Source organism: Apis florea, unplaced genomic scaffold, assembly GCF_048593485.1.
Source record: "Apis florea isolate Af1SG1 unplaced genomic scaffold, ASM4859348v1 contig_3203_pilon, whole genome shotgun sequence".
Classification (NCBI taxonomy): domain Eukaryota; kingdom Metazoa; phylum Arthropoda; class Insecta; order Hymenoptera; family Apidae; genus Apis; species Apis florea.
In genome coordinates this window covers 1,875,552-1,901,766 of record NW_028256723.1, presented here as the reverse complement: position 1 = coordinate 1,901,766, position 26,215 = coordinate 1,875,552, and the positions used below count along the sequence as shown (strand labels likewise).

The 26,215-nt window shown below is 34.0% G+C and overlaps 2 protein-coding genes across 5 annotated transcripts in view; one reads left to right on the top strand and one right to left on the bottom strand.

Annotated features, from left to right (window-relative positions):
- The window catches only part of LOC100863256 (rugose), a 410,744-nt gene extending 387,407 nt beyond the window's left edge, over window positions 1–23,337 (bottom strand). For all 3 annotated transcript variants that reach the window (XM_086910780.1, XM_086910781.1, XM_086910779.1), the window contains exon 1: window positions 23,027–23,337. In XM_086910780.1, coding sequence (XP_086766906.1) covers window positions 23,027–23,185 — 159 coding nt within the window. In that variant the 5' untranslated portion in view covers window positions 23,186–23,337. The remainder of the gene's footprint in view (window positions 1–23,026) is intronic.
- A 61-nt stretch (window positions 23,338–23,398) lies between these two features.
- Septin2 (septin 2) lies at window positions 23,399–26,208 on the top strand. Of its 2 annotated transcripts, none has more exons than XM_012486779.2 (9): window positions 23,399–23,558; window positions 23,888–23,961; window positions 24,230–24,347; window positions 24,428–24,764; window positions 24,857–24,968; window positions 25,043–25,235; window positions 25,317–25,444; window positions 25,515–25,688; window positions 25,761–26,208. In XM_012486779.2, the coding sequence occupies exons 2-9, from the start codon at window positions 23,932–23,934 to the stop codon at window positions 25,932–25,934; spliced, it is 1,266 nt and encodes a 421-aa protein (XP_012342233.1). In that variant the 5' UTR covers window positions 23,399–23,558; window positions 23,888–23,931; the 3' UTR covers window positions 25,935–26,208. The 2 variants fall into 2 exon arrangements, with proteins under 2 accessions (XP_012342233.1, XP_086766910.1); XM_086910784.1 differs by lacking the exon at window positions 23,399–23,558 and adding an exon at window positions 23,624–23,740.
- Window positions 26,209–26,215: the final 7 nt, after the last annotated feature.

Sequence of the window (26,215 nt, the reverse complement as noted above, 5' to 3'; positions counted from 1 at the left end):
GATCAGCTGTCCGATTATATTAGTCGAAAATAATCGAAAGAATCAACTCTTGATTGAGATCCTTATCGATTCTATCAGAATAATTTCCCTTTCTTTAATATTCCATTCCAGATAGTAATATTGCAATGTAAATTAGAAAGTTATTTTGTTCGTCGTTTCGTTTCAATTTCAAAAGTTCCAAAATTAGAAGAATTACTTCTTCAAGACATGAAAACCACTGAATACGAAAAAGAATATAGAATATAGTCAGAAGTAGCGATCGACGAGGAAACAACGAGTTATGTATACAACATAATGGTTTCAACATCGAGAAACTTGTTGAGCTGGCTATTTGTAATTCGATAATAGTTACATGGAAACATTTCTCCCGCTTTGAAAATCTGCAATCGTTCAATTTGATTTGATTTTTCAAGCGATGCACTTTAACGGTGGCACACAACCTCGCATCGTTACATTTCAAAAAAAACGAAGAGATAACGAGTGTGTGTTTGCACGAATCCTCTTTTTTTTCTTTCTCCTTTTTTTCTTTTTTTTTTTTTTTTTATTTCTACCTGTATGTGATCCCGATAACTGCTCGTTACAATTCGCGACAGTTTGAATAAATGTAATTCCTTTTGAATAAATTTTTTTCATTCTCATAGTTCTACATATTTTTATAAAATCAAATATATCGTACTCATTTGCCATAATAATAATCATAATAATAATAATAATAATTTAATTCAAAAAATTTTTTTCATTATCAATATATGCATAGAAATTATTTGTTTTCTCTTTTTTCTGTTTATTTTTTAATGTTAAACGAACTTTCAAATATGAAACTTTCCATTTAAAATTTTAATGTGATATCCTCGTGCGTTTTTATGAGAATTCGAAATATTCATATTTGTTTCCCCCTGAAAAATCGCTGATTCGCTGTATTCGCGTACGTGCCATTTATTGCGGCAAATAAACGAATTTTTGAACTTGTGAATTTTATATTTAACAATTTTCATCTATAATATTCAAATGGGCATCAAAAGCAAATGGATTAAAAATTAATTATTCTACGCGTTATCATCAAACACAATTATAAATTCACTAATGTATATAATTTCGCTGTTGTATGAATATATTAATTAGAATCAATATTTTCAATCATCAGAGGGTTCGCGTTCACAAAGAGGAATTTATTATAAAATTAATTTACCAGTTGTAAACAAATTACCGATGGGAGACGAGAATTGGACGGTATGCTATTTGTTAAGTGTTACATGGAAAAACTTGGACGACCGATGAGCAATTACCCTGATAGTGGATATCGATGTTCGAACTTGCACGAAAATACATGGAGGATGGATCCATTGCAGAGAGTCCAGAGTATTGATATAGGTTTCGTTGATGGACCAATGTTAATAAAAAAGTTATTAACGAAAAATCAATATGTAATAAACGGTGTCATAGATGGGATAAAAAAAAAAAGAAGGAAAAAAAGAAAGAAAAAAATATCACATTGGACGTGTGTTTCCACGAATGTTCGTTGTTGAAAATTGACGATACAATGGCAAAGGGAAACGAATCAATTAACAGGAACATGCGAAAGTTCTCAAATCAACGGCGAGATGCAATTAAACGAGGTTAAATTGGAAAAATTGTGTTATTTATATCGCATAAAAATGGGCGGAGTTAAACCTCTGGAAAATTGTGTATTTGCCCTTCTAATAATGCGTGCAAAAATTGATCGAAATTGCCGAACCAGCTGTAAAAAGAAGAAGAAGAAAAAAAAAAAAAAGAAAGAAAGGTCGCAAAAAATAGTCTCTTCTTTCGCAAACTTTGCACGAGCAACAATAATTTCGCTCGTCATAAAAATCATCACTGATCATCGTCCATACGGCGAAATAATGGGAGGATGACAAAGATCTCAAAAGTCAATTATACCGCGCAACTTTGAATAAACTCGAAACCAAATTTCCGCCGTATTAATCGGAATATTAAATGCACAATATCAAACACGCTTGGATGGCCAAGAAAATAATTGAATTCTTCTCTTTCTATTAATTTTTCCGTCTCTCTCTCCCCCTTCAGACAGGGGGGGGAAGGAGAAAACGCAAAGGTAATCCATTTTTATCGGATCACGGTGCGCATGTAAATTGTTCCGCGCGGCGCGGAATGAAACGCGGAACGCGGAATATATTTTCATTCGCTGGGATCGATCATCCCCGATATCCGGTCCGGCTCACTCGAGTCAAAGTTAGGTTATGGACAAGCGGCCGTATGAAATATTGGTTTTACGACTCGGCCGTAAATCACCGTAATCCTATTTTTAGTTGATAGGCGTGGTAAAGTTGCACTCCGTCATCAATGCGCGATAAATTACTCGCGTAAGGAGTTCCTTTGTATTTTCTTTCTTTTTTTTTTCTCCCCTCCACCCTTCTCCATCTCTCCTTTTCCGTTTCTCTCCGCGATGCGCATAAAGGCAGACCTACAACGCGCTCCAACCACACAACTTTCGTTTCCGACGTTACTCGCAGCTACGATCAATAATTAGCTGCGAATTGTCTCTACCGGTGAATGGAAAAAGCTACTGCCGAGTTGGTAGTCTGAATATCGCGCAGGATTAATCAGGATTCGAAGGTTTATTCTAAAAATTGTAGGAGCGAATAGGAAAAGGGAGGGATGAAATCGTTCGATTAAAAATATTGTCCTCGATCGACTGACGATGATTGAATAAATCATGGATTGATCGACGAGTGATTGAAACCAGTTTGAAAGAAGTATAAAGGAATGAATGGTCGTTTCTTTTCGTTTACGATAAAAGGAAGAATTTTTATTCGCTGAAAAAAAAAGAAATATATGGAGTGTATATGGAATGTATTTATTTTTCGGAAAATTTTCGAAAGCAATATTGTTTACCATAGGAAGAATGGCGATTGAAATTTCGAAAGAAATATGTATTGCATATTTTTTGAAACGTAACAAACATATTTTTTCAACTTACTAGCAAATCGATATTCGCGATAAATCAATGATAATTTCTCCTTCCCCTATTTTAACAATTCTTTGTAATACAGTAACAAATTCTACAAAGGAATCTTACAAATATTATTGTAAAACTGTAAAAATTATTAGAACTAGATTACGAATATTTCATAACGTATTTTATATTTTAAACAAAATAAAACCTCGATAAAGATTTATTTTCACAATGAGAAAATAAAATTTAATATTTCGGATATTTTACATCCTCACACTGGCACACTGAAATTCCCCGTAAATGCATCGAAATCTATTTAATCCACTTACAACTTATCGCTTCTCGATTCGCAAATATTGTTATTATTAAATTATCGTGCAAAAAAAAAAAAAAAGGGAGGCAGAGAAGCAAAACTTGATCCACGGTGAATAGTATCCAGGCAACCGACGAGCTCGCTTTTCCCAGCATTCTCATCGATTCAACCTGGCCGATCTTGCCCGGCGCAAACGTCTGCATGGCATTACGTTATTAATACGGCCGCCATACAACGGGAGGAAATCACAAAAGGCGGGAACGTTTGACGTGGCAAAACTTCTCGCGACAAACACCGTTGTTGACTCGAGACGTCGAGAATTTTAATTTCGTCGAGACACTTATTACGCGAAATGGCGACAGTAAATTAGATAACACCCTAGAGGAGGAGGGGGGGATTATCTGTGCGCCGTGTTTAAAAGCTTCTCGTTATCTATTAACAAAATTGTCTTTCGGTTCGAAGTGTGCGCTAAACTGTTTCCTAACACGCGATGATACGCGTGTATTTAATATACACCTAGACGCTTTTAATTTTTACTCGTTTTATTCGAGACAGGAGACGCTCCAGGAGAGAATTGTGTCGTCTATTTTCGCACGCTGTCACACGCGCGGGCATTGATAGTTCTTGTTTTTTTTTTTTTTTTTTTAATTGTTATAAATAAAGATGAATGATAAAATTTATAACTACACGTTCATATTTACCAGATATTATTTTTCTAATTAATCATTATATTAATTCTCGTAACGATTAATAATCTAAAGTAATCAAGAGTAAGTACAATAGCTAATACAATTCGTGGTACCTCTATCCCGCCGTATTAATCTTTGCCCATTCACTTGCCTGTCCAAGTTCAAGCATACGTAACATATGGGACAGAGTCGGTAAGAAATTCTATTAATCTTCATATAATGAAGGCTTTGAGGCCACGTTACAAGCGGAAACTTGCAATTAAATTCTTCAAAGGTGGAACGAATTCGACGAGTTCGCTATTACAAAATTAATTAAAAAAAAAAAAACAACACTTTAATATACATTAAATCAAATATCCCTCTTACTCGTGTATGAATTAAACAACACATCTTACGATATTTCTTCCACACCTTTGTAATATTGTTATCGTAATAACATGATTTAGAAAAATAAATTTTCCTCGCCTAATCGCAAGAACGTAATTACAATGAGATTATATCGAATAGAGTTGCCGCTCCCTTTAGATTGAAATATTTTCGGCAACACCCTCATCACGCTCTCCTAAAATAACACCCGCCTCTAAAAGCCTTCGATGGCCGCCCCACTCGTTACATTCACTCCACTCCACCTAGAGCGTGAAGGCTCTAACCACCCGCTTAACAACAGATTCCCCACCTGTACGCGTTCGTTGCACCAACCCTCTGAAACTTATACATTACCAGGATCCTTATTTTCCCGGAAATCTCTGTCTGCGTTTACCACTTGAAAAAAATTACTTACCACCTACTTTACCTCCCACCACGCAATCACAGAGCTAAACTGCGTAAACGTTTTTTTTTCTTTTCTAAATTACAACTGTCTGCCGTCTGTATTCTATCGTTTACATTTAATAATCAAACGTAAATATCTCAAATTACACATCCATTTTGTCAATCGATCGAAAAATTTTCTTGCAAATTTGCTATAAGTTTCCTAGTTCTTCGATATCTCAGATATTTGATCTATCATCCACCATTACCAATCTGTTTTCTGATTTTCAATTTCTTATAACACCTTATACAACATATAACTACTTCCAAGATCGGAACAATTTTTTGATTCCTCCCTCATCTATTATCATCGATTTCCTGACAAAATTTCTCTTCATTCAGCTATCAACATAAACGTCGAATACACGTGGCGAATGAAAGATCAAGCGCTGATTGCTCGGTTAAATCCTCACCGATCCTTTCACCGATCTGTACTCATCGCAACAAACGAACGAGAGACACACGCGTCTCGTTAGCGTGTTTACAACCCGAAAGGTGCAATTAGCATCCCGCCAACCCCTCGAAACGGTACGTACCTCGAGACACGTGCAAATCCTATTCCAAGATTCGCAAGGAAAATGGAGAGAGGCTACGTCAGCAAAAATCCAGTGCAAGTGGTAGAGGCGCCTCTTATTGACCGAGCAGCTCTCGCTAATACGACCAACTTCTCTCTTCCCCTCCTCCTCCTCCTCCCTTTATCTCTGCCCCCCCCCCTTCATACCCCGCTCGAGTTAACGAGTTTCCCTCTTACCGTGAAAATAAAAAACAAAAGGAAAAAAGAAAAAATTTTACAGGGATCAGGAACGAAGTGTCGAAGCCTCGAAAAAACAAGCGATAAATCGTGGAGCTTCGAAACGAGCAGTGTTTCGCATAAGCAACGAGGATAATTTTAATCAAATTTAACAGCAGGTATGCGCTTATTGATTTTGACGACCGTTTATAAACCGAGCTGACTCACGGGTTTGGCTCGCGTTCGTTGACATATTTGAGTATGCGATGCAATTACTCACCGAGATTAGTTTTCATCAGGCAACGTATACACCGGCCGGCAAACGTTTAATCTATCTCCGAAGTTCGTTCGGGATCGAAGAATTTTTATTGCTCGTAAAATGGGTGATTTGTTTTTCTTTTTCTTTTTCTCTCTCTCTCTCTCCGCCTGAATAATAATTAATCAAATTTTACCTGCCTGACTGGTCAATCATATGGTTTCGAATAGGGGGGGGAATTTCATTGTTCGAGCAAAGTGTCGAGCAACGAGGGGAATAAAATTTTCGAAGTCGTTCATTTCGTTTAAACGTAGGAAAGGAAAAAACGAGCGAGAAACGGAGTCGAAGGTGGGAGGTAAATTTCAATGAAGGTGTAAAACTTTGCGTTCCACGAGAAAATGGAAGTAATGGTAGTAGTAGTAGTAGTAGTAGGTATAAGAAAAGGATGTGTTTAGTTCTCGCGAGTTTTGCACCCCTCTATCATCCTGGGATGACGAGCCACGTGTATGTACGCGTAAGAAGCAAGAGTTTAAAAATAATGAAAAAGTTGGGAGGGAGTGATGCTGCCGTGAACGCATTGTCTATCGTTATCTCGCAGCTTAAGAAAAAAAAAAAAACGGAGCGTATATTTCATTCTGATGGAATATTTTTTTATCAAAAGTGGAAATTTATCGTTTGGAGAAGCACTTCGGTGATAAGGAGTAACGTTTAACGGGTCTCAGGTGGTTTGAAAGTCGAGTCCTCCACTTTGTGACCAGTTAGGAAACCAGTGGAACCAGTGCTTTCGAGAAGAAACGAACTTTAGAAAATTTCCACCTCTACCGCCGTTGTATCAATCCATCCGACTGTATCCCTTGTGGAACTTCACTCGATTCTCCACCCCTTGTTTCCCCTCTGGTGATACCATAAGTGAATAACTTCTTCTATTAACTCGAACAATGTTATCCAATAAAACATTTTAAACTTTTCTTCCTTTTAATCCGATCAATTGACAAATCTACTCGATGAGCAATACGCGGTTCAATTATATTTAATAATTGAACAAACAATTACAAAATCGTGAAGCTGATCTCTGTTATCTGAAAATGCACGAAGATTTTTTTTTCTAACAAAGTAAAACATAAATATAAAGTAGCAAAAAAAAAAAATATGAAAATCGTACATTCAATCGAAATCGGAGAATCAGTTTCAAGAGTTAGCTTACACCACTTCGTTTGTACCGATCGAGGAACACTTTCTTTCCACCACCCATCTCGCGTAAAATAGTCAACCCGAAAAGAAAAGAAGTGAAAAGAAAAGAAAAGAGAAAGAAGGGAAGAAAAGCGGGTGAGAAAAAAAGAGCCTCGATCCTCGATCGAGAGAATCTCAAAGGGACGAGGTTCCTGCGCTATTTTATCAGGGGGAAAAAGAAACATTGACGCGGTGTAGACCGAGCTGGATCAAAGCCAGCCACTTCTATCGATGCACCGATATCGACCTCTCTATGCTCGTAATAAAAGCGTAACGCGCCGAGCCTCTCGAAACGTCACCCCAATAAGTCGCGTGGAACAGTCGAATAAACAGGTAATTTCATCTTCGAAGAGAGAGAGAGAGAGAGAGAGAAAGAGAGCAAGGGGGGGTGGAAACGTGTAGCTAGAACGAGTATTTTTACTACGGGTGGCGTTCTCGGGTGGCGGCTCGGTAAAATGCGGTCGAAAAATTTGTCCCCCGAGTCGTTGCCCCTAAGCGGTAGAAAAATTCTCGTAAACGTGGACCGTTGCCAAAAAATTTCGATCGTTATAGCGCTATTACTCAACGTGCTTCTCCACCGAGCGAGAAGAGCCCCGTGACCACGGAATAGTTGCAGGTATCTGTCGCCATTTACAATTCAACCGAGTCGTTTCGATCGATGGAAACCAATGAGAGAAAAATCTTTTTCTTTTTCTCTCTCTCTCTTTTCACTTCATTTTTTTGTTCCTTCTTCGAGGTGAGGGACGATGAAATGGATTATTACAATTATTGTTATTATTATTGTTATTATTATTAGATTGAGAAATTTAGAAGATTTAATGACGCGTTGCGTGAGAATCTTATTCGATGATTGGGGATGAGTGTTAAGGAAATTATTCTCATCTTTTAATTCCTATTTTTCTTTTTTTTTTTTTTTTTGTAGAAAGATAAAGTAAATTGATCGATGGATAATAATATTATGGAGATATTATAGAAATCGATTAAAAATTTATTAACGCAATGTGACGTTTAGATGACAATTTTAATGGATGAATAAATGAAGGATGATATATCAACATGCTGTGACGTTTAATCTCCTGTCCAACGATTTCCATAAATCAACTAATTATACGGATAATTAATTATAGAAAATTACAGAATTCTTTCAGTGGTTAAAGTTTCAGCATCTATTCATATACTTTCGCGAGTATATCAATTGTGTTCTAGTTTGATAACGATAAATTACTATTTACAACTTCTCAGCAATTTTCTCTCATCTCTGAAACAGATTTCCATTCCAATGCTCCTCAGACGTCACAAAATTCCTTGAAACTTTCGCGACAATTAACAACCTACACGGATTAAAACGTCAAATAGCTATTTCAAAATATCGAATAAATTGTTACTTCGTTATAATATATATTCCATTTTATCGAGAATTCCATTTTTTTACCAAAAAAGAAATGAAAAGAAGGACTGAAATACCATTTCTATTTCTCTATTCTATTTCCATTATGATAAAGAATCGAATCACATAACAAAATATAGTTACTTTACACGGCAAAATTCACGGTTTAATGAGATCACGCTCGAACCCTGGCTAGCAGCTATGCACCAAATCAAGAGATACCATACTATTTGCACAGGGAGATTAACGCGATTAAGCATGTCGTATCGATAACAATTTCGCTTATCGCGGCAATTTTTTTCTCGGTTACAATACGAGAGCGCCATGCTGCGCTTGCCTGTTCGATTAAAAAAAGGAAGGGAAAAAAGGTAGGGAAAAAAGGGAGAAAAGAACGGAGGAAAAAAAAAAGATGAGAAACTCAGAGGGTAAGTGAAATATTAAAACGTGAAAGTGAAAAAAGAGTGGGTATTGATCGATCGACAATGGAGCTTATTATCACCGTGCCTTTGTCCATTGAATTTCGTTTGAAATTGTAATAAAGTATAATGTCCCAACGAGTATTTCAATAAGTTTTGACGTATTGTTACGTTGGCTTCGTTTTTAAATCGATTTTTATTAACGTTGCGAAAAAAATATGTGCGGAATAAAGCTGATATAAGGAAGTTTTAATAAACACGGAGATAATGATGGATCGCGTTAACAATGGAGTATAATGGATGGATCGAGATTTAAAGATGGAAATGCACGCTCGTTTCATTTTATTTTTAATTTATAATGAAAGTATAATAATAATAAGAAGAAGAGGAAGAAGTTTTTACCAACTTTTGTTTTTAATTGATTTTCAATTATCAATTAATTATCCGTGTTTTGTTCCAACGTCAATTAAAACTTCGGATTAACTTGTTTTATAAAACATATTGCCGAGAATTGTTTGGATCCAAAGAAAGAAAAAAGAAAAAAAAAAAGAATAAGCTAGTCGATAATCGAATATGAATAATTCAAATATCTGTTTATCTCTCGTCAGGGGAAATAATGAGTGCAGAATTTTTAACTTTTAATGGAATATTTCTCGCATTCATGTTGACAACAACAAATTTTAATACGTGATTTTTCAAAATTTAATGTAAAAATTAAGAATAAAAACATTACGAGTACATTTAGAATAAAAATTCTCCCAATTCCGTGTGACAAAATTATTCTACTCTTTTCAACTGTCGATATAACACAAATACCCTTTCGATTCGCTGAAGAAAATTCTAAGCTAACCCCTTTTAATCAATTAATTTAACCCGCACCACGATCTCTCCACTTTCATTTACATCCATCGCCAACTAAGAATCTTTATGAAACCAAACCATGTGTCACCGTTGTAATTTCAATTGAGTATATTTCCGTCGAGAAACTCTGCTCGCGATCTCGAGCCGCGATATTATTATCACGATAAGCTTGCTGACCTCCAAATTACTTCGAATACAATTTGATAACGCGAGTGTGTAATCCGTAGTTCGCCGGCAAACCTGTTATATTATAAACCGCAACGTACTTATCGAGTTAAGATGTAGTTATGCCATTACTGTCGCAGACAACCGAACGCATACGTGCCGCGTTTCGCTTCTCTGGATGATATGCTAATGTTATCAGTCGAGAGCAATTTTCTAATTGAAACGAAGAGCGTTTCGACCGAGGGAACGAATGAGCTCGAGCTTTGATTGATCTGTACCTCTTAAATCCGATCCATGTGTATTTTAAAATAACATCTCTCGATTCTTTTATTACGTATATTTGACAAATATACTTTGTCTTCTTCGGAAAAATCCGAAGAGGATTGACAAGAATTTCCTTCCGTTGTGAAAATTTAAATGGAAAAGTTTAAATAATGTAGAAAAATATGACCACAACCATGCATTTATGTATTTATGGAAAATTTGGATTTATAAAAATCTACATGAACGAGTATGATGACGTAAAAAAAAAAAGCATCTAGAAAATAAAGTTTAATTATTATACATGGAATATTTCGAATTTTATTAATCAAATAAATATAAATTGCCTTTGGAAAAATTTCGAACAATTATTAAAAATACACGATTTGTAATTAAATCGATTAATCAACGTATAAATAAACATGATTTATCTATAACGATGAGTTACAGATATAAAGTATAATAATGTAAAAAAGCGATAATTATATAACGATTACATAATGTCTATTATATAATGAAAAATACAAGAATAATTTAATAACAGTTCGTTCACAATAAAATATACTTTTCCAAACAAAATTTCCAAACCTTACCAAGTACAATATTAATCTACAAAAGCATATATCTTCTAATAATCTAAAAGTAAATATCCCACGAATTACTACTCCATTCAACATACACCCAACCAACTATCCAACGATATCTCTAAAACGTTCGCAAACAAAACTACGCAATCAAAAATTCCTCTCTCTCTCTCTCTTCCAATTAATTAGCGATATAAAGTCGTCGAGGAAGCTTAGGTATACGAGTAATCCTCGTAATTAGTCGCAACCGGTTTCCATCCATGCGAGTACCGATTTAAAACTGAAAAAGAGAGAGAGAGAGAGAGAGAGAGAGAGAGAGAGAGAGAGAAATCAGGAAAATTCATCGATCGTAACGCAAGATAGAGATAGGTATCAACCAACATTCTCCAGCCACATTTACCCCGATATTTATAGGCTTGGTGCACACGAGAGTGTGGTGCGTGTGTGTGCGAGGCCTGTCTTTCGCGTATTTGATCATCAAGTTTTCGGATTCGCCCGCCCCGTTTCGAAGCATCGAACGCTCGCTAACAGAAGTGCTACGAAAATATTTGCTAACTGTAACACGTGTCGCGAAAAAAAAATATATATATATATATATATAACCGAATAAATAGAAATCGCGTAACGTTCGTGTGCGCTCGCATTTATGTTTTATTCCGCTCGCGCGACCATTTTTTTTTTTTCCCTCCTCCTTCCAGCTTTCGTTCTGTTTTATTTTAATTTTCGCTTTATCCTGACTGGATCGAGACGTGGTGCACGAGACGTTTTAAAAAAGTTTGGATACGAGAAATTTGTATTGCAACTTTATTATAACAAATCTTTGGAAAGTGTTTCGAGATTGGAATCGTTAAAATAAAATTCAATAATATTCAATTGAAAAAAGAGGAAGGAAAAAGGGAAAGACAATTTTCATCGTCTTGTTTCGAATTTCTATATAGAGAGAATGAATATAACTAGGAAAGAAAAATAAAATTTTGCTGTGGAATTGAAATAAGAAAAAGATCGAAGACTTGATTAACGGGGAAAATTGAAGAAAGAAATGACATAAAAAAAAAAGAAAATCAAGTGTCATCACAGTGGTATATCTGAAAAAGAAGTAAGTGAAAAGAAAAATAATTGAAGAATGGAACACCGCGTCTATAAAAATAAATATTGATAAGAAAAATTCAAATTAAATATTCTCTAAGAAATATTCTCCATTTCGATTACGTGGACGAATTCAATTCGAAGGGATCATTCGTGAAGAATGATCGTTAGTGTCGGAATAAACGATGATTAATTACCCTAATGCGTAATAATAATCCAGCGTACACCTACCTACTAATTAGTCCTCATTCTAATGACTGCGTGCTTTCATTGTTTGTAATCTCACAGCGATTTGAATTAAGAGGAGAGCCCTCGTTACGTTATATACGGGTAATTAATATGCGACCGGTTGAGAGGCGAACTATATTCGAATAGATGCTCCACTTGTAAGACTGGGATCCATCTTTATCGTAAAAAATTATTTGAAATTGGAAATTGGGCTTTTGCTGTTTCCGTTTTCGAGATTTCGATTGTTAATATTTCACATTGTTCCTTATTCTACGATTCAAAACATCATATCTGTATAAATTTGCACGATCATTGATAATCCGTTAATACCTGTATCATCCTTAACACGTTGTCGAATCGATTTTTGGTTTTGCATTTAAACCAACCATCGAATCGTGCATGCCCCCCCCCCCCCGTGTTATCAGAATTAATAGTTTTATTTATGACGATATTTGCAATGTGCAATATTTGTACAATACCGCAAGAATCAGGATTACCAAAATGCGGGGGAAAAATGTAGAATTTAAGATGCATTTTAAAAAAAATTATCACCGTGACAATCGTTTGGTGATAAAGAAAATTTCAAATAGCTCGAACAAAAGATGTTGCAACAAAAGAGTGAGGCATAATGTTAAAGAAAATGATAATTTTATTTAACATACTGTCGTTAATTTCAATCTGTATTTTATCTCAAATATACAATCACGAATCGAACAAATAAAAAGTCTCGAAGTCTCAAAATGCATCGAATGCAGGTGCAACTTTCGAAATAATCCGTGGTCTCGGCGATAAGACAAATTACATCGACCACCAACCGGTATAGTTACGAAAGAGGACGTAATCTTGATTCCATCTACATCCATTCCCTTCGACAATTATCTTGGACGATGACCGAATACCTATCGAAACAAATACGTTCCGTCGCGTATGTAACCAAATAATACGAATCCGATAGACGAATTAATTACTGGCCAGGCTTTCGTCCGCGTTGCGGGCATAAAATTGTTCCGCCTACCCAAATGACTGTCAACGAGATAGTCGTTCGAGTTACGGAAATTGCGCTCACTGATTACTCGCCGAAACGTGCCAATACACGAATACGCATAACGACAGTTTGTACTGTCGCTAATCCTTGATTTCAGTGAATTTACATCACATTTATTTTTTTCTTTTTTATTATCGTTTTTTAATATAACAAATAATATAATAATTAATAACACGTTATTTTCTTTTTTCAATTCTTAAAACATAAGATATATATAAATGTAACGATATCAATGAATATTGGAAATATTCAGTGATCACGTGCAGTCTCGCGTGAAAAATGAATTGGAAAGATTAATGTAAGAGCGTATCGACAATATTATTCTCAATGTTGTTTATATTATTACATATTAATTATAGATTTCTAAAGGAAAAAACGATTTAAAAATATTTCGTTCATCCAATAGAAATGAGTATAATTATCGATGCTTATTTATCGATACGATTTCCAAGAATACTTATAATGTGAGATATGTTTTTCTACGATAAGATATCTAAACGATATCGTTCATATTCACAGCTAAGAGAAGTAAAACATAGAAATCGCTGACGATCTGTCCATCGGACATTGCCTAAATCTGCATAAATAAATTCATGATTCGCGAAATAAATAATTTGATTAATTACAATGGAACAACGAATACGTAACTTTTAACTTTCTCTCTAATCAAAATTTTATTTCTTACTTTATTTACAAATCTCTGTAAATAACAGATATTCTTGATTTGTACACGTAGTACAATTTTCAAATGCTGATATGAAATCCCGCGTATCTATTTAAGATAAGAAAATTTACGATACCACTGACAGACAGCCTGACTAATAAATTTCCTTCAATACCATCTCAACTTTCTTCCATCGCAAAAATTAAAAAACTCTAGAAAAAAAAAAAAATTCAACCACAAAAATCTGATAAGTCTGCTTTATCTACCCAAAAAAAAAAAAAACGCACGATCATAAACCAACACAAAAGAATTCCGAAATCAAATTCCACGATCTAATCTCAATCTAAGAAAACGTCCCCTCCAAAACTTTCTCTCCAACCACCTCGTCCAACCTCGTATTTCGCCTATTTTCTTTTTTTCTCCCTCCCCCTTTTTTTCGCGTGATCGTCGCGCGAATTTAAAAGTTTCGTGGTCAAGCGATACGGGGGGGGACAATCGATTTCCAGCTGTGGGCGCGCGCCGATCGATGAACACACGGCTGGCCGTCCTCCGCGCGAATAGAAACGAACGATGACAATAGGCCATGAATTCCACCACGGTCGATCTTGCAACACGTCGAATCTGCATTCCCATTTATATGGAAATTACGGAATCGCACGTTTGTCCAATCAATTAACGGGGATCGATCTCCTCCGCGAAGGAGACGATGACGTTGTTTTACGAGGGGAATTCGTTGACCGGTCGTGCGCGAAGGTATCGGCGGAAGGAGCCAAGTCGCTAGCGCCGACAGATGTAACGAATCGCACTTTGAAAATTAGTTTCGAAGCCGAGTTCGGTGTGGTTTTTCTCCAGCTTTCAAACGTGGACGAAGAAAAATTTCAAAGCTGGGCGATCCGGGATGCGTTTGTTTGGCCAAGTTTGGAGAGTTATTTCGTGGAGGAGAGGGATTTTTTTTTTTTGAATGGATCAAGTTGTAATTACGAAATAATGGATATTTTTTTTTTAGGGAAAAATGAAGAGAGTTGAAGATTTTTTTTTTTGCTTTTATAGACATTCGTAGGAACTTTGAATAATTCGAAGGTTCGTAGAGAAAAGTAACCTCTAAATATCGACAATTTCAACGGCTGATATATTTATACGATTAAAAGGATTTTTTTGAATTTTTTGAAAAAAAATTTTCTCCATCTGGATACCAATAGTCAAATTTAAATATATAATTTGATAAATATTAGACAACGAGTATAATTTCTTGGTCTTCAATTATTGCCTATTTTCGAGCTTCCATGGACAAAATTTTTTTTAGATCTTCTCTAAAAATTTCTTCTTCAATTTGTCGCAGAAATTTCTTCTTATACTTTTTATATACAAAATAATTCAGACATTCGTGCTAGAGGCATTATGTAATGTAAAGGTGGATCTTAGTTTTTATCTTGGTGGAGAAAGAAAAATAATCACAAAATTACAGTCAAGAGTCATATAACATAATTAAATTAAATAAAGAGCAAAAAGAATTTTATGAAGAATCTTTTTTAAACATCAAATATTGCTATATTTATATCCCAAGCCATTGTCTCTTGAATGGACCTTTGAGAAGGTAATATCATACGATATTAAATGCAATGTACAAAGGTCACCAAATTACAATATCGTGGTCTGCATTAATAAGCAGCCGATACCTTATTATTTTATATGCAACTCATGCTGATGATACTAATTTTGCGCAGGTTATAAAATATTTCTTGTGCCAGACTTGAATATTGAAACGTTTACTAACTTTATTTGGCGATATCCAATATATATTTGCTATACATTTTTCGATAAATGTGTTTTCAATCTATATCCGTATCCAATCTTTCTCTCAGAATTCAATATTCGAGAAAATCATTCGACATTTGTCTTTCTTTCTTTTTTCCTTTTTTTTTTACATATTACTTTTTGAAAAATATATTCAATTTAAATTGTTTAAACACAATAGAGAAGAATATTTTATTTATCGCGTAAAAGCAATGTACAACAATAAAGATAAAAATAAATTGAAAGAAAATTATATATTTCGTTAAAATATAGAAAGTCGCGTGTTCTCAAGAAAATTAATATTGTCGAAATTTCTTCTGAATTTAATAATCTATTATTATTAAATTTATCGCTTCGTCAAAATATACACGTGGAATATTTTAATTTTCAACGAATTAAAATTCCTTCTCGAGAATTAACTTGGAATCGATGCAGAAATCAAATTCTACGAGAAGCTAAAGTCTTTACATTTATGGAATACGAAATACTCGGCGACGTGTTGATGCAATAGTTTGAACCAGATGTCTCGCGATGTTTTCCCATTAAAAGAAATATTGGAACACGCGTGTACATTCTTACTTCCAGAAGACACCATTTCTATCCTATCTTTTTAACTACTACTTAATAGAAAAATTCAAAAAAGAAAAAAAAAATGAATTTCCTTTTCCTTGATAAGATTCATCCCAAAAGTGATTAAAACTTGCGAGAAAAAATTCGAAGTAAAAATCCAAACATCGCTTGATCGCATATGAACATACACAATGCATAATCGTTTCAGAAACAAGCCATTTCCATTTCCTCCTTCATCGCATTCCTTCAACGACATATTCGAGATATCCAAAGCGTATTGCTTTTAAGAGATACCACCGCTTGATAACACGACCGCAGGTGCGTTAAAAAAAAAAGAGAAGGGGAGGGGGGGGGTTGAATCAAACCCATCCCGACGACACATCGATAAACCAAAAAACTGGTCAACAGTTTTGGCTAAACCAAGATTCGAGATATCCCCCTCTGAGCTGAGCGCATAAAACCAAACACGTGGCTTTGGGGAAATTGATTAAAAGGGAGATCGAACCGGTTGTCCGATTCGGCAACAATACGGAGAATGGAAGAGTAACGATCGGCCCAGCCTCGAACAGAGAATCTCGTTTCATCCGATATGTATCGGGTGTAAAATCAGTCGTGTTGAGCAGAACGCAACACGTCGAAATACGCGTCAATGGATACAACGTGGATAGAACGCGTTTCTCGTTTACATTAATTATCAATTGCTAAAAACCGCCCCTCGCTATCGTATCCACCCTTTGTATGAGGGCGGTGCATACAGCTCGTGCCATTGTCCGCGTGATTAATTGTGCGTGAAACGTAACAAAAGCCGATTCATACCGACTCGGTAGCATAAGCGGGATGGATGACAAGGGTGTTGTAGGTGGAAGCTAGGAGCAGGTTCCGCGAAGATACGAAATTGGGGAGGAGGTGTCGATGGCCTGGATAGGATGATTGAAGAGATTTTCGTTCGTCGCGCGGGAATCGTGCGAGCCGATTGACGAACCAAGTGAAAGTTGGAGTCACTCGAATTGGAAGTTTAACCTTTTGCGATGAAAATTCTCGACGCGAATGGAACAACGAGCGGATAAGGGAATCGATTGAAGAAATCGAGAATTAATTTTTTCGAAATTTTGTAATGGGATCTGTTCGATATGCACAAGTCGAAAATTATAAATACAAATTCTACAATTCTTGTAAATATTGTCTTGTAGAGCGGGATATAGCGTTCTGTCGATTTGAAAGTTTAGCAGGAAGTAAATATCTGTGTAATATACGAAGCAGTTGACCCGATTCGATATCGATAGCAGAATACTATAATGAAATATTTTATACGTATGTTAAGATTTGAAACAGATTCTAATATACCCGTATTTTTATCTAACTCGATTCCTTTTCAACGATAAAATCATTTAATTTATATATATATAAAACATATGATATGATATTATTATGTATCGTGAAAAATATCGCCAAGTTTTAATCGTTATTTTCACTTACTTTTAAATAATTTATCGTGATAAATGTGTTCTACTAGTCACGAAAATTCGAACATTTTGATATAATCATAATAATTCTTGCTATTGCAATATTATTTAAAAATTAATTTCATCGCGATATTACCGTATATCAATATCTATGTATATTATTCTATAACGTATGTAATAATAATAATAATAATAAAAATAATGAAGTCTCCATTAATAATTTTACAACGTATTAACGGGTTATATAATACGTTAAAGCACGAAAATTGAACATTAAGATGGAATGAAATAATTATTTTATCGGTGCTGCTATATTTTTCCATTTTCTTTCATTTCTTCTTTCTCGCAATCTCAATTCAATTTTGAAAAAATTTTCAAAATTCACGCCACGTTTTCGAAACGCCATGCTCTCATATTCCAAAAGATCAGGTGAAACATTCCCTCGAAAACGGAAACACAATAAAAGCGAGGGACAAGTGCGCGGAGACAATATGCGCGAGATTACAACTCCGCGAGAGAGAAAATCGAATTATCTTGCAGCTACCCAAAGAACTTAATCTAATCTCGCTTCAACTTCTTCAAATATCTATTCACCCGGCGGAACACACGTTTCGTTCCAACGCTTCGAAAAACGTGTCATCGTTGCCTCCTAACTTTCAATTCGATAATCAGAGCACGAGTTTAAAGGAGAAAGAGAGAAAGAGAGGGGAAAAAAAGAGAAAGGGGAGGGGAGAAAGGGAAAGAGAGAGACAGATAGACAGAGAAGAGACTAACGAGTTACCCGACTAATTAGCCAATTTCGTTGCGTCGCGCTCACGGAAGATAAACGAATAATCCTGCGGATGGAAAAACTCGAAACTGCTTCCACTTTATCAGTTACTTATGCAAATTTACCCGTCAAACATTGCATTCGAGGCAAGATTGCCACACTTGCTCCAAAATCTTATATGCTTGCTGTTTTGCACCGGGGAAAAGGAAGATTTGGCGATCAATTTGAAACTTGCGAAAATTTCTTTCTATTAAACGCTTCCGGTTGTGTTTACTCGTGGATAAGAGTACGTATTGTTGATAGTTGTAGACGTGTTCGCGGAAGTATGGCACTTTGAAATAATTAGACGATAAATTCGGTCGAACGTGTTTATCTGCAAGGTGGTTTTTATTATCAATTGTTCTACATACGTGAGATTAGGATTCGTTACGCGATAATCTGCTGAAATAATTATTATGGATTTATGTATCGTTTATGTATCAATGTTTTCTAGATTAATTTAGAAAACTAATAATTCCTCTTATGATAAGAATTTTTTAATCACTCGAAATACTTGAAACTTTGTGTAGCGAATATTTTTTTTTTTTTTCATTCTATTTCGCTTTTAAAAATCAAATTTTAATTCGATATTCGATTTTGAATTTTGGTTGGATATAATCAAACTGCGTGCGCGTATAACTAAACTGCTACGTATAACTAATTAACACTTGTAGTTTCTAGTTTATCCATATTTTAATAATTAATATCCACTGTTACTTTTAAATTTAGTTAGTTGTAGTGTGTGTAAATTTCTATTATCCGCTGAGAATAAAAAACAAATAAATAACATGTGGAAAGATCTAAGTTTATGGACAAACAAGGAATTAAATTTTACATTTTACCGGTGTAACTTTTTGCTAAATGGGGTCGTTGATGTTGTGACTTTTTTTTCTCCCAACTTTTTTACTTTTAGTAAAGTCTCAAACCTTGAAATTTTACCTTGAAGAATTTTACTTTGAAGAATTAAACGAATTGTGATAATGTTTAGAAGATAGTAGAAAATATTCCACAATTTTTTTAATTTTTTTTAAAAGTCTAGAAACAATTATACTTAAATATAACATATAAAGACTTTAAATAACACAATCATCCAAATAATTACCGATTTAACCTAAGCGCAATTAAAACATTGAATAATTCTTTCCTTCTTGCATCATAATATTAAATTATACTCAATTGAAATGTTATAGTTGAAATATAAATGAAATTTTTCATTTTCATTTTCAGTGAAGAATTAAATAAGGATTAAATAATGATATCTGAATATTATCCACAATTGACAAATAAATTGCAAGATAAAAATTTTTTATAATTTTTACATGCGAAAGATCTTTTCTCTCGGAAAACAGGAGTTTCTAGAAAGAGTTTTCTTTTGAACGATGTGAAAACAAAGTCGAAGATCCGAAAAGAAGACGAACAGGAAATCAAATACTTCGGTCAACAAAATATTTTAATTCAAATAACGCATATTCTCTACGCAGGATAAAAATCTACTATAAATAATAACGATAACTACATAAATTATAACGATGTGAACTAACGACAAGGGATAATTAAACGACAAGATACTTATAGAACGATCTTTCGCTTTTTATTTCAATACGAATTTCCTAACAATATTTACAAGCATCGATTAAATCTCCCTCGATATTATATAATGCGCATCACCGAAATTTTTTACCTTTCCATTTCTTTCCAACCCAACGAGATCGATAATTTAACGATCTTTTACTAATCTTCTATCCATATTTTTCCATAAGTACACCCATAAATAAAAGTATATCGATCTACCTACACGCACAAATTCTCTTCACACACTACCCCCCCACCTTCATCCTCAAGATCAATCTCCATCGTTACGAAAATCTCTTCCACCTATATAGGTGTATCCACCTATATCAACTATATCCACGCATGATCGCTTCACCTCCACGCTTTCACTTTATTAGAGGGCCCGTTCTCCAGAAAATGAAGCCCATTCCCGATCCTCTCCTTCAGTCACGTTCGTCCTCCCAAAGCCGCGCCAGGATCGCCGATGACGCTAATCGATTCAGGGTCGAGGCGAACCCGTGGCAAACGTTTGTCTGTGCGTCCGTGCGTCTCGTAGAGCGTGGCAACCTCACGAGAGAAGATCAATGGAAAAGAGGAGAAATCGGCGATACAGATAGGTAACTCTGTGAACCAACCGGTTGAGAGAGATGGAATCGGAAAAGCGGCGCGATCGTAACTCCGTGCAACCGTGACGCGAGACATTAATCGCTGCCACGTGCTACCTATTTGTCTTCGGCACAGGCCACGTCTGCCTATATACCGTGTTTCTATGGTTGCTCCATGTTTCAACGAAATCTTAACGAGGTTGTTTGTATCTGGTATACGAGTGGAGTTGTTGGACCACGGATTTACCGATCGCGGTATGAAGGAATTTTTCACGTTCTTCGTTTCGAAGTGCTTTGTTAAGGTAATTATGAGATGTTTCTTGGAAAATTTTAATCGTTTAGCGACTATTATATAAATTTTTAAATATACTTTTTATATTGACTCGATTAGAATTTTCAAAAATTCATGATATTTTTAAGGAAATTAAATCCCAAATTAAATTATGTTTTATATTTTAAATGTTATATTTAATATTCATCTTTATAAATAATAAGACGTGGAAAGATAGATTAATAGAAAATGTATAGTGTTGTTCCTGATATCAGATGATCTCTAAGAAGAAATTTCTACTTAAATACTTTAGGTATCACAAATCCAATTTATGCCTGGTTTATAACTTGAAGAATTTTTTAATTTCTAAGAATAAGCATATTAGAATTTCCTTAATATCATAAATCAACGTATACTCATTAACAACTACAAGCCATCGATATTATCTTGAATTTTCTTCAAAAAGTGATCACTAAAAGACTTTTTCACTAATTACCTTTCTAATTACTTTTTTCCACTTAAGAATAATTTGACTAATGAACAAGAAATCCGAGGCTATCGTAGAACAAAGTTTATCAAGTCTCAACGGAAACACTCGTTTAATCAATTTTTATATTTCAAAATTTTACTCTTACTTATATATCTATAAATTCAATAAAGTTTAAAAATAAAGTTTATTTTTAGCAAAGAATTTCTTTTTTTTTTTTTTCTTTTGCTGTCTATGTTTAGACTCAAAATAACTTTGAGCTACAGATACTTTGAGATAGAATCTGAGTAATTTCATTCAGTTATAATATTTGCAAAGATGTTCAATAGTTCATAGTTTCTACACGAAGAATTTTGCCAAGATTTATGCTTATCTATATTTGCTCGATTAGCTTTAGGCTATTTGAACAAAATCTCGAAAGTCCTAAAGATTATACAAACACTTATTCGGGCACACGTCCTTGAGAAGTTATACTTCATCTAAAATAGTAACATCGATGATTTGATTACAGAAATTTTACGAAATTGATCGTGAAACTTTTGTAAATTTATCTAATAATATTCTTTCTTCGAAAAAACTATTTTTTTTTTTTTATATCATAGGTTAAACTCTAGTGTTTATAATCTAAATTCCTTTAAATAATTTCGATTCCAAATTTACACATTATAATTAATGTTTGTAATTAATGAAAAAAATATATTTATTACCTATTATACCTAATATTAATACCTAATATTTATATATCAATAATCTAATATCAATAAATCTATTGATATTTGTCCTTGACTATGCTCAATTCTTAATATTTCGAATAATTGAAATAACTACCATGAACGAATCAAAATTCTTTTTCTAAAATTTATTTACCATCACTCCAAAATTTCTATGATGTGAATATTTTTCATATGTTTAATCGTACAATCGAAAGTTGATTAACAAACGAATGCTCGATCGGTTTGCCACGCGATCGACGGAAATTTTAACGAGCGACCCACGCGGGAACAGTGTGCGCAACAAGATCATGGTGATAAGCGTGTTTTTCTACGTGGCGCGCGACGGACACTTCGCGCGAGCCGAATTCCCTCGAGAAATAAAAATGGTATCGAGAACGCGACAAGCTGACGTATAAACATCACTTCCTAGCACAGCAACTATGAAATGCGTGATTGAAAGTAATAAAAGCGCAACCATAAACTTGCTGCCGCTACGAATCTACGATTATCGCGTTACACTTTTTTCTCCTTAATTTATAAGCCCCTAATGATAGAATTAGTCGCGACACGCGTGAATCGATGAAAATTGAAATTAAATTTCGATTGTGATAAGAAGATAGATTCCGAAAAAAAAGATAAAGAAAGTATTAGTCGATAAATTTATTCGAATAAAGAGAATTGATAAAATTGAATGACGATAGATTTCAAATTTAAAATGTAACGAAACATATGGTCCGAATTGAACGGGGGAAAAAAAATATGTAAGCAAGGTCTTGTTTACGGTAAAAGTAGCATGACATTTGAGCAAGGTTTTCAGGTTAACATTGAATATAATCATACGAAAAAGAAGCGTTACTGATTCGCTTCGTGTCCTCTCTTAATTGACTCGCGTCGTATTACTATCCATTTTCATTAAACGATGAAATATTTCACAGAATGCGACAATCGTGCACCGTACTGATTGTCGCGTACAGTTTGACAGGTCGGGTTGACAGATTTCATCGGATGTCGCGAAATCGGCGGGAATGACCGTGAAATAGACAGCCGGCACGCCGAATAGATTTATAAAATTTTATTGTTACTCACCAGATGAAGCACGGTGTTGACAACTTCCCGATTCGACACCTGTCCCACTTCGATCAGCCCGATCAGCACGGCGAATTTCAAGCTGTCGTTCATCGCCATCGCCACCACCTCCTCGGGCCGTTTAATGTCACTGAACGGTGGACTTTTCATGTCCGCCATCGCGACGGTTATTTAAGCTGACAACACGTTTTCCTCGCGAGGAAAATCTACGATAGTTTACACAGAAACCGTCTTATAAACGAGAGCTTTTCCTCGTCACATGATAATACAACACAAATTGATCTGCCATGTTAGAAAGTAGACACTGTTATGAGGAGCCTGCCAGTACGGCAACGCGAAACACCCTAGCGACGCGGTCGCAGTACCAACACTAACTGAGCTTGTAAATTCCTACCTGAGCTGCGTGCGCTACTATGGTGGGGAGATGGCGGGATTTATAAACTACTTAATACAAATTTGAAATTGTATGAATAAATATTATAGAAAAATTTATTTATTGAAAGATATTGATAATATCACACAGAAACAGAATGTAAATTTCAACGCTAAATAATTATGAATTATTTATGTCAAATTAACTGTCAATTTATATCTGTCAGTTTATTTTACATTATTTAATTTATTGGTTAATTTAAATGTCTATCAGTAAAATTGTTGGCTAGTTGAGAATAATCTCAAGTAATATTGATTAAATACATATGAAAAATTTTAAAAGTATTTGTATTACATATTTATAAAATCATTCTTATATATAAAAAAATAATTGCAAAATAATAATTGATTCTTTGAATTGATTTTATCTCTCATGAATAAGGACTGTAGATTACGATGAATAATAATGTATATGTTACGTTATTACAGGGAAGTATATAGATTGAGTAACGCACGCGTCATTAGTAGTAAAAATGGCGTCGGCAGACGTTGAGCGTGCCAAGGTAAGTCTCATTTTTTAAAAATTTTGCGCCAATATTATATCTTATTTAGCTATTATTTCTACTGAAAGGAATCACATTTAAGTGATCTTTTTTTATATATAAACATAAAGCCACTCCTTCAATGACATATATTTAATGTTTATAGTTTATAGGGCGTTGGTTCTCTGTCATAACAACAGTATTCTTAATGAAGTATTCCGTATATGGATTGTACTGCTAATTTCCGGTCAACTTATTATCGTTAATACTTTTCACCATGTATTTTCAGATGGAATCTACCATACGTAATTTAAAATTATCTGGTCATGTTGGATTTGATAGTCTTCCGGATCAATTGGTGAATAAATCAGTTCAGAATGGATTTGTCTTTAATATCCTCTGTATCGGTAGGCAAAATATTATATAATAATTTAATATGAATAATGAAAATTTTTATAATTAATGTTTATAATTGTTCTTTTAATAGGTGAAACTGGTCTTGGAAAATCTACCCTTATGGATTCTCTTTTTAACACAAGTTTTGAATCTACTCCAAGTTCACACAATCTTCCTGCTGTAAAACTTAAAGCCCATACATACGAATTGCAAGAGAGCAATGTTAGATTGAAACTTACTATTGTTGATACAGTTGGATATGGTGATCAAATTAACAAAGAAGACAGTTTTAAAGCTGTTGTTGATTATATAGATGCTCAATTTGAAGCATATTTACAAGAAGAATTAAAGATAAAACGATCTTTGGCAACTTATCATGATAGTCGTATTCATGTTTGCTTATATTTCATTTGTCCAACTGGACATGGGTGAGATATATAAAATGATATAAAATATTTCTTGTATAAAATTTATTTTTTTTTAATACTTAAATATATAATTTTTATTAATATAATTGTAGTTTAAAATCAATTGATCTAGTCTGTATGAAGAAACTTGACACAAAAGTTAATATTATACCAATTATTGCTAAAGCTGATACAATATCAAAAACAGAATTACAAAAGTTTAAGGTATGTACAGAAATGATAGAAATATATAAATATATTTATACATTACAGATTTTATATTCTATTATTTGTTTCAGACAAAAATTATATCTGAATTACAAAATAATGGTGTTCATATTTATCAATTTCCTACTGACGACGAAAGCGTCGCAGAAGTAAATACTAGTATGAATGCTCATGTACCTTTTGCAGTAGTTGGTAGCACAGATTTTGTTCGGGTTGGAAATAAAATGATGCGTTCTCGTCAATATCCATGGGGCACGGTACAAGGTAGAATTAAATATTGTTCATTTTATTTTTTATTATTAAAATATATGAATTATCTATTCATAAAATTCATTCTTTTCATAGTGGAAAATGAATCCCATTGTGACTTCGTTAAGTTGCGCGAAATGTTGATAAGGACAAATATGGAAGATATGAGAGAAAAAACGCATTGCCGTCATTACGAATTATATCGTAGAAAGCGATTAGAACAGGTTTCGTTGCATACATTAAATATTTCTATAAGCGATTTAATATACAATTATTTATAATTATGATTTACAGATGGGTTTTAGCGATGTTGATAGTGAAAATAAACCAGTTAGTTTTCAACAAACCTGTGAAGCAAAAAGATCCATCCATTTGCAAGAACTTCAACAAAAAGAAGATGAAATGCGGCAGATGTTCGTGGCCCGAGTAAAAGAAAAAGAAGCTGAATTAAAAGAAGCGGAAAAAGAGGTAACTATTTAATTTTTTTTTTTTTTTTTAATATATCTATTCTATAATATAATCTTATTTATATATTTTTAGCTTCATAATAAATTCGATAAACTGAAAAAAGATCATACAGAGGAAAAGAAAAAGCTGGAAGAAAGTAGAAAGAAACTCGAGGATGATATTTTAGAATTCAATAGGCGAAAAACTCAATTCGCTCAACAACCCCAGCATCACACGTTAACACTAGGTAAAAGCAAAAAAAAATAAAAATTGATATTACTATAAATAAATGCGACATTTTGTGACATCTCTATACATATGACTATTATTATTTTAATCACGTAACAATCAATTACCTAAAATTGAAATTAAATTATTCAACATGCCCAAACATTATAATTTTTATTGTATTTTTACGCATTTCTTTACTTATAGATTAGATATCAGACTGATTATCATAAGAAATAATTTTTACCAAATTTAATTTTTTGTATTAACATGTGCACTTTAAAAAAATAAAGATATATTTGTTACTTACAAATACATTC

What these genes read in the sequence shown, in the direction of transcription:
- Septin2 (XM_012486779.2), top strand. Translation starts at nt 23,932, where the DNA reads ATGGCGTCGGCAGACGTTGAGCGTGCCAAG. An exon ending in ATTTGTCCAACTGGACATGG is followed by an intron (nt 24,765 to 24,856) that starts GTGAGATATATA and finishes ATATAATTGTAG; the next exon opens with TTTAAAATCAATTGATCTAG. An exon ending in CAGAATTACAAAAGTTTAAG is followed by an intron (nt 24,969 to 25,042) that starts GTATGTACAGAA and finishes TATTTGTTTCAG; the next exon opens with ACAAAAATTATATCTGAATT.